This window comes from Mytilus galloprovincialis, chromosome 1 (assembly GCF_965363235.1).
Source record: "Mytilus galloprovincialis chromosome 1, xbMytGall1.hap1.1, whole genome shotgun sequence".
In the NCBI taxonomy this organism is placed as follows: domain Eukaryota; kingdom Metazoa; phylum Mollusca; class Bivalvia; order Mytilida; family Mytilidae; genus Mytilus; species Mytilus galloprovincialis.
In genome coordinates, this window is record NC_134838.1 from 9,370,588 (window position 1) to 9,387,538 (window position 16,951).

The 16,951-nt window shown below is 33.2% G+C and overlaps 1 protein-coding gene across 1 annotated transcript; it reads left to right on the plus strand.

The window, feature by feature from the left end:
• Nucleotides 1-847: 847 nt before the first annotated feature.
• Nucleotides 848-10,921, plus strand: LOC143064801 (uncharacterized). The gene is made up of 3 exons (XM_076237918.1): nt 848-1,854; nt 8,909-8,946; nt 10,486-10,921. Exons 1-3 carry the CDS (start codon nt 876-878, stop codon nt 10,909-10,911), a joined length of 1,443 nt encoding a protein of 480 aa, XP_076094033.1. The 5' UTR covers nt 848-875; the 3' UTR covers nt 10,912-10,921.
• Nucleotides 10,922-16,951: the final 6,030 nt, after the last annotated feature.

Below are 16,951 nucleotides of genomic sequence, written 5' to 3' on the forward strand. Positions count from 1 at the left end.
AACGTGGGGAAAGGGGAGGCGAGTACAGCTGCTCGATTTGGTGTGTACGGTTTTTTTGGGAGGTAATTTTTATTGATACTGAAGCCTTTAAATGTATTAAAACTAAGAAAAAGTTCTACACACAAGCTTGTAACTCCTTCATGAGAACTTTGCTGATCATGCCCGTCTGTTTAGAGCTTTTCTGTTTATGTCTATCGAAGGAAAGTGTGTGAAGTGTCGTTTAAATCTTGTCGGTATGTTTATATTTCTAGCTATACACTTTTTGGTCTGAGCAAGGATTTGTATAGTATACTTTATAAATCCTTGGTCTCAGGCATACTTCAGGAATGTTGTTATAAAACGTTCTTCTGATTATGCATGAAATATTTGCCACTGGACGTTGAGTATAACTAACAACCAATCCATACAAAAACGTTACGTTCGGACGGAAACCGTGATAACGCAAAATTGACACATATACTTGAACCTTTTTGACTGCTCGTTATGTAATGATTTAAAACCAACATTTACGATGTTATTTGTTGACTTTTATATCATAATTGCATAATAAAATGATTAAACATTTAAAAAAAGAGGATTTATTACCTAGTCAAGAAGTTCCGCATATCTGTTGAAATCCCATTCACATTCAAGAGATTTGTTTGATTAATCAACATAAAAGAAATTTAACAAAATGTACACTAGTGCATACAATTTTTTTTTTGACTTTTTTAACAATCTACCTGAAATATTTTTATGCATAACCTCACTTCAAGTCCACTAGATTTGTAGAGTTTGATAAAAATATATAATTATGTCATAAAAGCAGATCATACCTGTGCATAGCTTTCAATGTTAACATATAAAACATATCGACGAGATTATGTTTAAAGACTATGTCGTTAACGGAGGACATCAAATGCCTCAGTGATATAATATTTGTTTTACCACAGAGGGTTCGGGTAGTGGAAGCCGTAAGGGACTTACCATTTGCTGCAGGGGATATTCTAGTGTTGGAATTGGTGAAGAATTTGGATCTTGTGGAAGGAATTGATAGAGTAACCGAAGGCCAAATTCGTATTCCTTTAGACTATCACGGGAAAGTACACAGGCTTGGAAAACGTTGTAGTTCGGTTGCTGAGATTCACCAGGATAAGTCCACGTGGTTCAGTGTTGAAGCACCATTTGAAACACCGATATCCCCATGGCAAAAAAGGATAGTGAAAAGTGGAAGCGTTGTTGAATTAACCGACATTGAACACGACAAAGGAATTGTTGTCCGACTTTTAGATGATCCTGTTTTCATTTCGGAAGAAACACCTTTAAACTTTAAGATTCTATTAGACGAAGAAGAAACGTTGAAGGAAATTGTTCATGATTTTGGATTACAAAATATAGTGATTAAGGATGAATACGAACATCCTAGTGAGTTGTATGCACCGGGTAATTACATATTAACAAATATTGTAAGCGAGGAATTTGTTCTTGGTTACAGGGAAACTTTCCCAGGAGGTCAACAAACACATTTCATTATACCAGTCTCGTGTGGCTTACGGCTTATTCTGGAAATGTCATCTCCAAATATCTCAAAACCATATAAAAATGCATTTTTCGTGCCAAAACATCTTTATAGTAGTGATATGATAGCAAAGTTGTACTTGGAATATTTAAAAACGAGAACGAGACTTTTAGAAGTAAAAGAGGAATATGTTCCGGATATTCCACCAAGACTTACAAAATCTTCTGTCAGCAGACAATCTCTAATGTCCAACCAATCAGGAGCTAGTTCTGGACCTGTCAGACCAGACAGACGGAGACGGACCATTTCAATACAATCAGAGGACATACCAAAGCCGTTTGAGCGTCTCTCGTCTCGTAAGTTACGGTTTGTTTTCATTATTTTAAATAATACACACATTAGGGGCCCTTTATAGCTTGCTGTTCGATGTGAGCCTAAGCTAAAGAAAAAACTGCCAATAATTTCTGAAAGTACAAAGAAATACTAGTAGGTCTGGAAAAAACAAAAACAAATGCAAATGCATATTTAGAAGATATCGCTACACAATCCATAAATATTGCTTAATAAATCAATTTATTATTTAACGTCCAGCTGCAAGTAATTTATAACCAGTCAAATATATATAAAAGAGTAACATACCCTAAACATAACTAGAAGCTCTTAAGAGCCTGTGTCGCTCACCTTGGTCTATGTGCATATTAAACAAAGAGCACAGATGGATTAATGACAAAATTGTGTTTTGGTGATGGTGATGTGTTTGTATATCTTACTTTCCTGAACATTCTTGCTTCTTACAATAATCTCTATTTATAATGAACTTGGCCAATTAGTTACAGAGAAAAATATTTTGCTAAAATTTACAAAAATTTACAAAATTTACAAAATTATTAAAAATTGACTAAAAAGGGCAATAACTCCTTAAGGGGTCAATTGACCTTTTTGCGTCATGTTGACTTATTTGTGGATCTTACTTTGCTGAACATTATTGCTGTTTACAGTTCACGTTATCTCTATTTATAATAGTATTCAAGATAATAACCAAAAACAGCAAAATTTCCTTAAAAATTACCAATTCAGGGGCAGCTACCCAACAACCGGCTGGCGGATTCATCTGCAAATTTCAGGGCAAATAGATCTTGAATTGCAAAACAATTTAACCCCCATGTCTGAATTGCTCTTAATGCTTTGGTTTCAGAGTTATAAGCCAAAATCTACATTTTAACCCTATGTTCTATTTTTAGCGATGGCGGCCATTTTAGTTGGTTGGCTGGGTCACTGCACACATTTTTCAAACTAGATACCTCAATGATCATTGTGGCCAAGTATGGTTAAATTTGGCCCAGTAGTTTTAGAGGAAAATTTTGGTAAAGGATTACAAAAATTTACGAAAAATTGGTAAAAAAATTACTATAAAGGGCAATAACTCCTTAAGGGGTCATCTGACCATTTTAGTCATGCAAACATATTTGTAAATCTTACTTTGCTGAATATTATTGATGTTTACAATTTATCTCTATCTATAATAATATTCAAGATAATAGCCAAAAAAACGGTATTATTTCTTAAAATTGCCAATTCAGGGGCAGCAACCCAACAACCGTTTGTCCGATTCATCTGAAAATTTCAGGGCAGATAGATCTTGACCTGATAATCAATTTTACCTCACGTCAGATTTGATCTAAATGCTTTGGTTTCAGAGTTATAAGCCAAAATCTACATTTTACCCTATGTTCTATTGTTAGCCATGGCGGCCATCTTGGTTGGTTGGCCAGGTCACGCCACACATTTTTTAAACTAGATATCCCAATGATGATTGTGGCTAAGTTTGGTTTAATTTGGCCCAGTATTTTCAGAGTAGAAGATTTTTGTAAAAGTTGACGACGACGGACGCTGGACGCAAAGTGATGAGAAAAGCTCACTTGGGCCAGGTGAGCTAAAAAGGAGTCGTTCAAGGTGACAGACAAGAGCAGCTCCGTTAATTAATAGTTTTAGGAGAAATTTTGAAGAAAAACTAGTTTCATAAAACAACATAAGCAAACAATCATTCGTTAAGGTTAATTTTTTAAGCATGTATCCTTGATGTATATATATTTATAAATACATGTATTGTTCTAAAAATGAAAGGGCGTGACATTTTATCTGAAATCCAACTGAAAACAGGTATCATACTCGAAACAAATGTTCAAAAAAGCATAGCTTAATTAAATATATATCGTAATAATACTTTTTCTTCACCAAGGCACCTGTGAATATTCTTAAAAAATCATTTATGACCCCCCATTTATAAAATCAAATCGTTGTTTTGATATTTGATAACCATTGTCCTTTGTCAAGTGTGTGTGAATTTTTATAATAAACATGTGTCGTATGATTTTATCCGTCAGTGAGAAGTGCAATATTCACTAAGTTTTGATTTCAAGACATTCCAACGCGTTTCATATAACTCATATATTCAGTTTTTTGTTGTTATAAAATACCTATGTGTTGCTGAAATAAATAAATTCGTCAAATTACACCTTCCTTGTCTTAAAGTAAAAGACTGATTAATTTTAACAATTGTAATGATGTCTCGTTGTTAAAAGTTCAACCACACGTGTTGGGCTGTGTATGAAGACACACTTTGATAGGTTAACCATCATTGACAGAAGCCAAACATGTTTTTTTTTTTTTATCTTTTGATCTTCTGATAGAATTAAATATTGTCACATACGTACATGTATCTTCATAAAACGACATGCCGTGAACAATCATGACTGACAGTTGGCCTCAGATACGAGCATTCTAGCGAGGCATGGGTTGATAAGACCAATTAAAGTTTTTTTTTTAAATTACAACCATCTTTTCCGTCTGTTTTTCTAACAATTATTTTCGTCAAACTTTTCTCAATAATCAGCATCTTGATAATGATAAGTTGTGACGTGTGTGGTGTACTCAGAACAACACGTGCATACTTGTTCCTGTAGAAAATGGAGCTTAAGAAATGTATGAAATTGAGAATGGAAATGGGGAATGTGTCAAAGAGACAACAACCCGATCATAGAACAGTTATCAGCAGAAGGTCACCAACAGGTCTTTAATGCAGCGAGAAATTCCCGCACCCGGATGCGTCATTCAGCTGGCCCCTAAACAAATATATATACTAGTTCAGTGATAATGAACGCCATACTAAATATGAATATCATGCACAATCCTTCCCGTTAGGGGTTTAGTATCATACCATCATAACATATATGAGAAGAACATAACCCGTGTCATGCCAACAACTGCCAATTAGTCAACTACATGTATCCATTAGAAACCAAATGACGTGCTTGTTACCAACTATATATCACAGCATATGAAAGTTAGTTCAAAGTCGATTACAACTAAATCAGGTTTTCTCAGACTATAATGTGAATCAGAACACGGATCTAGCGAACAGACGTCATAAATACGTAACAGTTTGAGAAAAGCAATACCTTGTCCAACAATACCAAAGTTTTATCACGTAGGACCACAAATGTTAAGAAGAGTTTTTAGCAATACATATTCACTAACGGTTTAATTTATTAAAACCAAATTAAATGTCAGTACCGATAAAGCATTATTTAAAGATTTTTGAGGGCCTTAATGAAAATTAGACTAGCTCCAATTGAGTAACCCTCTTTAAATAAAGAATTTATTATTATTAAATTACTATAATTATTATTATTATTATTACTTACTACAGTGTAAAATTGATAACATTTCAGAATGAATTCATTTTAATGTACCAATACATTATTTATGATGGTTAAATTATTTGGCATGTTAGTGTATCATCATGTTACAAATAATTATGGTCGACATGTCACCCTAACCTTCGAGTTTAGGGTGAAATATTTACAAGAACCGTGACTTTACCACAACCACCAGTTATACGTAGGTGAAAACAACGAGTTTTAAAAGTTGTGGCTAATGTATGAAATTACTTGTTCTTTTACTCGTTATTAGTATTTGATGTCATTATCTTCGTAAAGCAATATCCAAAGAGAGACTCGGATTTTTGTAAACTTTACAATTCTTGTTTAATTCTTTTTTTCTGTTATTTAAATTGATAATTCCAAAAAAGCAAAATTTTATATTTTTTATGTACAATTTTGATTGTCACACGAACATTACTAACTTGGAATGGGACTAAAAAACTTTTGATGATATCTTGGTGATATTTTTTCGTTTAATAATCAAGAATTCTCTAACTTTACTGCCGAAATTCTACCGACATAACTTACTTTAAATAAATCAAATATTAACAGCAATAACTGTCTAACCCTAGATTTAGATATTTCGATTTTGCTCGAAAAATTCTATACAAAATAATTTTGAAACAAAGAGATAATTTTTCTTTCCAGATTAATATTCCCTTCTTTTTACGGTGACGCTACTTTGGCACCGTCTTACGTTGTTTATGCATCACAAGTTGTTCGCTTTTTGGATTTCAATTAACAAAATCCACGTATTTCTGGTAAATGATGAAGTTATGAATTTCGTTACCACAAATTGCTCAAAACAAATTCGTCAAAAAATAGATAGATTTGGTTTGGACGTTAGGCTGTTCATGTAGAAAACTTATTTCAAAATGACGAGCACATCCTAACTTGTACGGTGATGCTGTTAACTGAGAACATAAGTTCCGGATAAACTTATCAATCCTTTAAATAAACTTATTCTAAAAGGTTACCTACCCACCATTTTTTTCTCAAAATGTCCGGTAACAAGTCAGGTAATGGCAGTTGTTATCTTATATAAAACATCAAGATGTGGTATGATTGCTAATGAGACGACTCTCCACAAGAGACCAAAATAATACAGAAATTAACAGCTATAGGTCACCGTACGGCCTTTAATAATGAGCAAAGCTCATACCGCATAGGCAGCTATAAAAGGCCCCGAAATGACAATGTAAAACAATTAAAACGAGAAAACTAACGGCCTAATTTATGTAAAAAACAAATATGCAACACATAAACAAACGACAACCACTGAATTATCTGACTTGGGACAGGCACGTACATACAGAACGTGGCGTTGTTAAAACATTTTAGCGGGATCCCAACCCTTCCCTTAACCTGGGACAGTGGTTTAATAGTACAACATAAGAACGAACTATAAAAATCATTCGAAAAAGGCTTAACTCATCAGATGAACAAAAGTACAAGTCGACGTGGACGGGTACTTGTACATCCCAATAACAAAAAGACATTAGGTACAGATCTGAGAGTACTCGCAGTTAACTGACAGCTAGTTCAAAGCCTCTATCAACTCAGTAATTCAGTAATAAAATAACATGCATTTAAGACTAGATATAGTTCAATTAGGTGTGTGTTACATTGTCGTTTGTTTTTTTGTTGCATTTAGTGTTTCGTTGTTTTCCTCTTATAGTTGATGTGTGCCCTCGTTTTAGTTTGTAACCCGGATTTTTCAATCGATTAATGACTTTCGAACAGCGAAATACTACTGTTGCCTTTATTTACCAACTCAACACTGTACTTAGGTCTTTGAATATTGTTTTTATTGATATAAACATGTCATCAGTAAATTAAAACCATACTAAATGCTATTGCTATTCACAGATGCACTGACACGATACCACCATCTGTTGATACCTGTATTTTGGCATTACACAATCATGTTATGTTTTACTCTAAACGTTTATGACGTCTTTACACTATATTCATTGAATTTTTGGTATGAAGCGATTGATATTTTAGTCATAGATACATTATATTTTTAGTTGTTTTGGTTTTGAAATAGCTGTCAGTACTCTCAGAACTCTTGTGTTTTAATGGATGTAGAAATACCCTGCAAGGACTGGTCTCTGTTTTCGTTCAATGCTTTTTATCTACTTTGTGTCGATCTGATGAGTCAAACTGCTTTTTATAATCTGATAGTATGTTTTACTATTACGTAATTGTTACAGTTTAGAGGAGTTTTGGCAACTTCAAAGATGTTTAACCCTGCCACTTTCTATATATGCCTATCCCAAGTCATGAACCTGTTGTCGGTGGTTGCCGTTGGCTCATATCTGTTATATTTGTTTTTGTAAATGATTTTGTTATTAACAAGGCCGTTAGTCGCCTCAATTGAATTGTCTCATATTTTTCATGTCGGGGTCTTTATACCCGACACTGCTTACATTTCAACTTTGGTTGCTTGTCGTCTTAGTGATAACATACCCCAGCTCCTTATTTTATCATTTCAAACAGTATGAATTTAGGGTTGTTTTTTTCAACTTTTTTTCCTCATAAATCTTCAATGTCTGAATTCATTGTTTCTTACATAGCTAATTCCACGTATTTGGATGTTAAATGAGGAAATACAAGTGTTAAACCTCTAACTGATAACAAATATTAATCTCTCCATGTGTTTTATTTCCTCGTCATCAATAAAATGTAGCGAATGTTTAATGATCAATATTTTCGATTGATTTTCGCGCTTATAACACACGTTTGCTGAATACCTTTCATCAGGAACGATCGTGGACAAAAGTTTCTTGACAAAAAGAGACACACTTACTCACCCATAGTTTATATTGCAAGTAATTAAAAAAAATAATGACTTTTTATGCCACACTTACAAAATCTTTTTTGTCACACCTATAAAATATTATAAAACCACATTCACTATAAAGATCATCTAAGTTAGTTTAAGTCCCCATCCATTATAAGTAGTGTGCATACAAATACCCTTTGAATAAGAAAACACTTCCTATAAAGTATTTGTTCTTAAGTGCATGAACAAGGTACATTAACTTTTCAAAAATATATGAAATCAGTTATTTTGTGACATTATAAAGATGTCAATCAATCATTCATCCATTTTTTGTTTCGACCATGTTGAATGAAGTTGTCACACACTCTCTCCATTTGTTACTCGAGAAGCAGTATATCAGCTGTTCCAGAACGAACTATCGGGAAGCGATCCAGTAGCCATCATGCAGACCAAAGAAACAATCCCCTATATTCAAGACAATTGCAATCACGAAACGCAAGCTCTTGGTTATCGCATCAATTTGAAGATATATACGCAATATGCAGGCGCTGCTAGGATTTTGCTACATAGAAATGTAAAGTTCACAATAAGACGGCTAAAATCATATATGTTGACGTTAAGTTTAGTTGCAAACCGGCCATCGTTTTCATTTGCTAGATGTTATTGTAGATATTCACGTGTTTCAATACTACCTATCTTTAGTTTAAGCATAACTGCATAATTACATATGTATAAATGCACTGGAAATAAGAGAAACGGGTTTTTGATGGTGTTTTATTTTATTAAAAAAAAATTTAGTTAAAAAATGTTATCCCAGCAAAAAAAGTTAAAAGTAACGGAAATGCATAAGTGTCAATTCATAAGAGAATGTATTTAACCAATTGAACATGTATATTACAGTTGACGAAACAAAGTGTGCAAGTTTGTCGGAAGTAAACGTAAGTAGACATGAACTAACGCCCCTTTTAACGTGCTTATATAACTCTTAAATTAGCTGTTGAATTGCCATGTTTTTTTTACTTTCTTTTGACCGTGATTAAAACTAAAAAAACTGTCTTCATAATTACACTGCAAAAAAAGAAAATAAAAAAAGGTGTCATCTGAGATGAAATCGGTATCTTGCATAATAGTTATCAAAGGTACCAGGATTATAATTTAGTACGCCAGACGCGCGTTTCGTCTACACTGATAAGACTCATCAGTGACGCTCAAATCAAAATATGTATAAAGCCAAACAAGTACAAAGTTAAAGAGCATTGAGGATCCAAATATACCTTTGGTTATTTTTGTCATTTAGTTGCGGACTCGTTGATGTATAACCAACATGTCACATAATAAACGTTTATGATGAAATGTTGGCTGTTTTCCTGTTCTTCTATTATTTGAATGCTATCTTTCCCATTGACGTCCATATTCAGATTTCTTTTATATAGTCAGCAACTAAGCTGCTAGAAAAAAACCAGCATATGATGAAATAATAATTTGACCCAAAATCCCTCCATGTAGTAAACAATACCAAAAGAAGACACGGTGTATTATGTCAAAGTTATCTCACAATGAGGCCCTTAATTAAGAACAACAGTCCACACCACTCTACAATTTCGAAACGACTACTAGTACCGATGTCAGTGGAACCATTGAAGCATTATATTGACAATATAAATAATACTTCAATGGCGGAACCCAGTGCTAAATAAATACCACGCTACATTTACCGCAAATAAAACAAAATAACAAACAAACTAGGTGCATTAATTTTTCTATTTAACTTTAGTCAGGAACAATTAACCAAAAAGAATGAAAGTCAAAACATAGAAACAATGCGAGCATTTAGACATCTTTGAGATGCATCAAATATAAGTTTAATAACTTGACAGAAATATGAGAACATAAAAAAAGATGTGGTGTCATTGCCGATGAGACAACTCTCCACAAGATACCAATTGACACAGAAATTAACAAATATAGGTAACCGAAATGATAAATGTAAAACAATTCAAACGAGATAACTAACGGCCTAATTTATGTACTAAAAATGAACGAAAAACAAACGACAACCGAATTACGGGTTCCTGACTTCGGACAGGCACATACAATCATAATGTTGTGGGGTTAAACATGTTAGCGGGATCCCCCCCCCCTTTTAACCTGGGACAGTACATAGGCCGAACTATGAAAATCAGTTGAAAAAGGCTCAACTCATCAGAGGGGTACAAATAGAATTACTACACAGAATGGACGTGGCCGGGTATTTGCATATCCCAAAAAACAAAAAGACACTAAGTCCAGATCTGATAGTACTCGCAGTTAATGACAGGTAGTTCAAAGCCACTAACAACTAATAAAAAAACAATCATGAATCTAAAACTAGATTATCAAACAGTTCACATCCAACAATCAATGGATTTAGTGTAAATACGTCATAAACATTCAGAGAAAATCATGACCTTGTTCAATCTTTTTTTTTTATTTCAAAGGATAACGTGTTTGAAGGCAGCTCCGACGGGAATTCTGAGGTGATATCTCCTCCTTACATGGAACTTAACAAAACTGATATCGCAACAACTCATATTTATGATGAGATGGCATTTGACGACATGGAACATACTCAATGTGCAGAAAATACAACTACCTCGACCACTAGAAATGTGTTCTTTATGTGCTGTGGAAAATCTTGTGAAGATTCGGATGATATCCACGATATGTCAGTATATCGACTGGTAAAATTCTTAAACAGAAACCAGTTGCCGAGTATGGCGGAAGTATGTAACAAACATAAGTTAGATGGTGCATTTATCTCAGAGTTGACAATAAAAGATCTTATGAACGAACCATTTCTACAGAGCGAAGAACAAGTGGAAGTCTTTATTAACTTGGTTTCTAAACAAAGTAAAAATAAATAATATCACATAATATGATGGCTATACAGTTTTAATCATATAATTAAGTATGATGGATTGTAAGAGAACAAACACCTTCTTGATATTTATAGTTGTCACGTTTAGAAACCAATGCATTCAACATCGAAAAATAAGAAAGCAAAATTGGACACAGAGTAATACTGTTCAAATAAAAGGACCAAGATAAGTAAAAAATAAAGTCCACGACACATCGAGGCACACAAAAAAGTCTTTAATAATCAGGAAAAAAAGACAACAATGAATCAAGATATGTGAAAGTCTCGTATAGCAAGTTAACAGGGATTATATAGAGAGAAAAAAAAAGGAAAAGCACGTTTTATTATTGACAAGACAAAAAAAATCATCCAAAGAATAGATAATAAAACAAAACAGAAACCAAAACTAAATGACAAGACAAGAAAAATCATCCAAAGAATAGATAATAAAACAAAACAGAAACCAAAACTAAATGACAAGACAAAAAAAAACATCATCCAAAAAATAGGTTAGATAATAAAACAAAACAGAAACCAAAACCAAAACTAAATCTAAACCTATAATAAACAAATGTTCTATTCTCAATTTTATTAATTAACTGAAAACTTCCTTTTTGTTTGTTGTTTGTGTCGTTTAAAAGATTAATGCATCAGAATGCATACTTGTTTGAACAATCGATTAGCCAGATATGCTTCTTCCTTAGTAATGATCTAATTTAAGGAAAATAATTATACTTTAAATTAATGCGACTGTCGTACAAGTGAGAGGTTTAGCGCTAAAAAACAGGTTCAATCCACCATTGAAAATGTCTGTACCAAGTCAGGAATATGACAGTTGTTGTCCATTCGTTTGATGTGTTTTATCATTTGATTTACCAATTTGATTAGGGACTTTCCGTTTTGAATTTTCCTCAGAGTTCAGTATTTTTGTGATTTTACTTTTAACACTAGAAATAAATGTTTTTGCACAATTATGAGCCCTTGTCGTGTTGGAAGCAGTTTGCTTTAATACACATCGAAACTGACACAAGGGTTTAACATGGTCGTATAAATTTAAGGAACAGTTAAAAATTACAGAGAACAAACGAGGTGATTAATAAACTTGATGAACAGGGCCCCGATTTTGTCATTTCGATTTCCACACGAAGCACACTTCATTATCAGTGTCTTATCAAGTATTCAGAGCCAACATTTTATTAGGAATGTGTCTTACCATGCTTACCAGAAAAACAACTCATAAAAGTAACAAGACTTAGTTATATAGTTTTGTACATCAGATGCGATTTTCGTCTATCAGACTCGTCAGTGCCGCTCGAATCAAAATGTTAAAAGACAAGCAATTGAACGGTTTTGCCAAATACATTAAAAGTTATCTACTCTTACGGTAGAAACTCCTTAATATTTGGATTAATTCAAAGTTTTATAAACAGTTTTTGGGTAATATCAATGATACTTCACGTCTACACAGAAGTAGTGAAATATAACAAGATGTAACCACGACGTGTATTTTCTTATCTTCAAGGTGTTTGTTGATCGATCAAATGATATCTTAATTTATACAAGTCGTTATAATTTTACACACGGAACTATTATGGATGTTTCCCATACCTGGAGAACTTAAATATTTTGTTACCGTAAACTGGTAAAAAATTGATGATGTAATTTATGTTTTTCTAATCATTGTCCCATATATCGATTCTCAATTTTCATTCATTATTTCAGCACATAAATAAAGGCGATAGTATTATTATACTGCTGTTCGAAATTCAATAATCGATTGAGAGAAAAAACAAATCCGGGTAACAAACTTGACTGAGGGAAACACATCAAATATAAGAAAACTACGACAAAACACTAAAATGTAACACGCACAGAAACGAGCTACAGTATAACAATGGCCATATCCCTGACTTGGTACAGGACATTAAAAAAAAAATGGTGTGTTGAGCCTGGTTTTGTGGCTAGCCAAACCTCACTCTTTTATGGCAATGTTAAATATAACACTAAAATGACAACAATAAATGACAGGAATGCAGTACAAATAAACATAAACCTATAACTGTTAAATGGTGAAAAAGCCAATGTGCATATTTCACGTCTTTGTCAGTGAGTGGGCGTCAGTCTCGGCAGCGCTTTTTCGAATTTCCCTTTACAAAGATTTTGTAACCAAACATTTTCTAAAACATTGGCAAAATTCTTTCACAATATATTATCATTTAATTTTTAAAAAATGCGAATTTATTTATCTATTATTTACTAGTAATTGATAATCATTCCTTTTAGAGTGAATGCGTTAAAAAGGGAATTTTCTGAAAAAAAAGCGGACGAACCTTTCAGGAACTTCTTAGGAAGAAAGATAAGAAGTTAGCAATATCCTTTAACTCTACTTTCCGCTATATAGATGACGTTCTTTCACTAAACAATTCAAAATTTGGTGACTATGTGGAACGCATCTATCCCATCGAATTGGAGATAAAGGATACTACAGATACAGTTAAGTCGGCTTCATATCTTGACTTACATCTAGAAATTGACAATGAGTTAAAAACAAAACTTTACGACAAAAGAGATGATTTCAGCTTTCCAATTGTGAACTTTCCATTTCTAAGTAGCAACATTCCAGCAGAACCTGCATACGGGGTATATATCTCCCAATTGATACGATATTCCCGTGCTTGCATTTCCTATCATGATTTTCTTGATAGAGGGTTACTGCTCACAAGGAAGCTATTAAACCAAGAGTTCCAAATGGTGAAGTTTAAATCATCCCTTCGTAAATTTTACGGACGCCATCACGAGTTGGTTGACCGTTATGGAATAACCGTTTCACAAATGATATCGGATATGTTCCTTACGTTGTAACTACAATCCCCTTCCCTTTCATGAATGTGACCTACCGAATTAGACTATTTACCGGATTTGTAATCACATAAGCAACACGACGAGTGCCACATGTGGAGCAGGATCTGCTTACCCTTCCGGAGCACCTGAGATCACCCCTAGGTTTTGGTGGGGTTCGTGTTGTTTATTCTTTAGTTTTCTATGTTGTGTCATGTGTACTATTGTTTTTCTGTTTGTCTTTTTCATTTTTAGCCATGGCGTTGTCAGTTTGTTTTAGATTTATGAGTTTGACTGTCCCTTTGGTATCTTTCGTCCCTCTTTCACCGAGATAGAAAGGAAAAGATCACAAAAGAAAACATAACTTGTAACAAGGACTTCTGAGGTAGGAAGAAAAGAAACAACATGTTGTTTTTAAACCGAACTGTTGATCGATATCACAGGGAACATTTATGACCTAGCACTGTTTGTATGCCTTTCAATTGCTTTAAACTGACCATTAACCTTTAGATGTTTTTGACATAAATATCCTAGTAATAAAGGTTTCTGTTGCATACACATTCACCGTACAATTAATTTATTCAAGCTATATATTCTAACAGGATTCTGCAATACTACCCTCAAAATAATTCAGCACCTTAAAATCTACTTCTATAAAAGTTAACATGTAAGATTAAAACCACGCGAAAAAAGAAACAATTTTAAGTCCATTAAAAATTTCTTATCGTTAAAAAAATATTTAAAGATTTGTTTAATCTATTAATAGCTATCTATTAATGCAAAGCAATCCAAACATTAAATATTTGTTTTAGTTTGTCAACCTCTTTATTCGTGCAGATTTAACGGATATATGTATTATATTTGAATTATATGCTGGAATTTTAAGAACAATAAAGAAGCAAACCATTTACAATGGCAATTTTCTCTGTAAAAGATGAAAACAAATAGAAAAAGAAAAGAAGAAATCAAAGGCATATAAAGTTGGCAGTATACAAAAGAAAAGAAACCACAATAAAAATTAGCATAAACATCTGGTATGAAATGGAAAAACATATGGATCTCAAATGGAATTCTTCCACAGGACCCTGAACAAACCACAGATTCCACTACTTTTCAATCTAGACGGCACAGAATGCAAAGTGTTTTTCGATTTAAAAACAACAGGTTGGAAACAACATTCAAATAGTTTTAACAGATATGTCATCCCAAGTATGGAGATTCAGATTGAGGTCAGTAAGATTACTGGTATAACATACAGCCATGGAACAAATAAAATGTATGTTCTAGGAGAAATAGTTGAACCTGTGTCACTACATAAAGCCCTACTTGATTTTATACATTTTTACTGAAGAATAAAATTGTTTCAAGGACAGTATGCATGCAATTAGCAAAATATGGTATATCTTTGAAATACATGAAGTTGGCATCTGTACGAGATGTTAATGGGTAGAAATTTAACTTACTGGGCCATAAGATACCAGCAGGCATCAGACCTTAATTATCCTCTCATGGGTTACAATATATTATTTGATAAAAGTCATATAGAATTAAAATTTTGCACGGCATCAAAAATGAAATTAATTTTACTGCCTATAGACCATTATTTTTTTAATAAAATATGCTTGTCACAGGACAACCCATCAGAGCCATATTAACATGCCAATGGTAGGATTTGAATCTTGAATAAATGACGAAGCCTAATTTCTACCCTACTTTCATTTTGGCCAAATCACAACTTTCACTTTCAACAATAAATTTTACCACATGCTTTATTTATTTCAATGTATATGCAACTGATATGACCACTTAAATAGTAAATATTTCAAAGAAAACAGTAGTCAGAATACTTAGGAAGAAAATAATCTTGAAATAATTGTGAACTATAATGTGGTCTAAAGCCACCAAAGAGTGTGAAATCCATTCATGACTACTTTCAGAATAAAGAATGAATTTGGTATGGCTAATCAATAAATATAGGGTATGTGTGTTCCTACAACCTTACCGTGTCACCCTGTTATTTGTTTTATTATCCTCCCAACACAATGAAGCTACCAAGGATGTGATGTTTCAGTCTGTCCGTCTGTCTGTCCTTTTGTTATCAGCGCAACTATCTTAAAACCGAACAATAGAATTTTATGAAACTTGGAAGGTGGTAAGAACGCAATAATTAGTTGTGTATATTACAAGGTTTTAGGAATTTTTGATTCCCTGCATTATAATTTATATTTTGAGTAATGGTCCCAGTCAATTGACACTAAAAATGAATAATTAACCATTCTGATCTGCAAAAAAAATACCGCCAAAGTTAAACATACAAGTAGTTGGATATTGGACACTATGAAATGAATGTGTAAAAAATCATTTCTCTGAAGCTACTAAAATAAAATGAACCATTGAGAGTCACATGAAGGCCAAAATTGCACGGAACACACTACTTCATAAAAATAAATGTACATCCATATGTGTCAAAGATATAAGACCTAGGTTAAAAATCATGGCCTGGTAATTTTTCTTGCAATAAACTACTCAGTTGACCTTATGGTCAAATTTCAAGATCATCATGGTGCAACATACATTACCTCATGATGATACATACACATACCAAAGATCTTAGATCCATGTCAAAAGACAACTAGTCATGACTTGGTATTATGCCAAAAGAAATTGCCTTTAAGGTCAACGTTTTTATTTTACTTTCAGGTATTTTGATGATGTCATATCACTGAGTAACCAATATTTCAGCCAATACTTACATCTCATATAGGCTAGTGAACTTGAAATTAAGGATACTACTGATACTAGAAGGAATACCTTGATCTTTTCCTCAATATTGACACAGATGGAAGACTTCACACTAAAATTGATGACAAACAGGACGATTTCAACTTCCCAATTATCAATTTCATGGTGTTAAAATATCTCAGTTGATAGGTTATGCTCGTGCATGTTCACACTATACGGATTTCATATATAATGGTGCGCTTCTTACGCAGAAACTGCTCCAACAAATTTATGAGGAGGAAAGATTTTCAAAATGACACTCATCACGATTGGATGATACATACGATGTCTGTGCCTAAACTAACTATTAGACCATTTTTACAACGTCTTAGATTGTGATTTACCATTTATGTTGCCAAGTCTTTTAAGTACGGAACATGACCTATTCCCGTTTTTTGCTGTTTTATGTGCTGTCCTATGTTTTACGT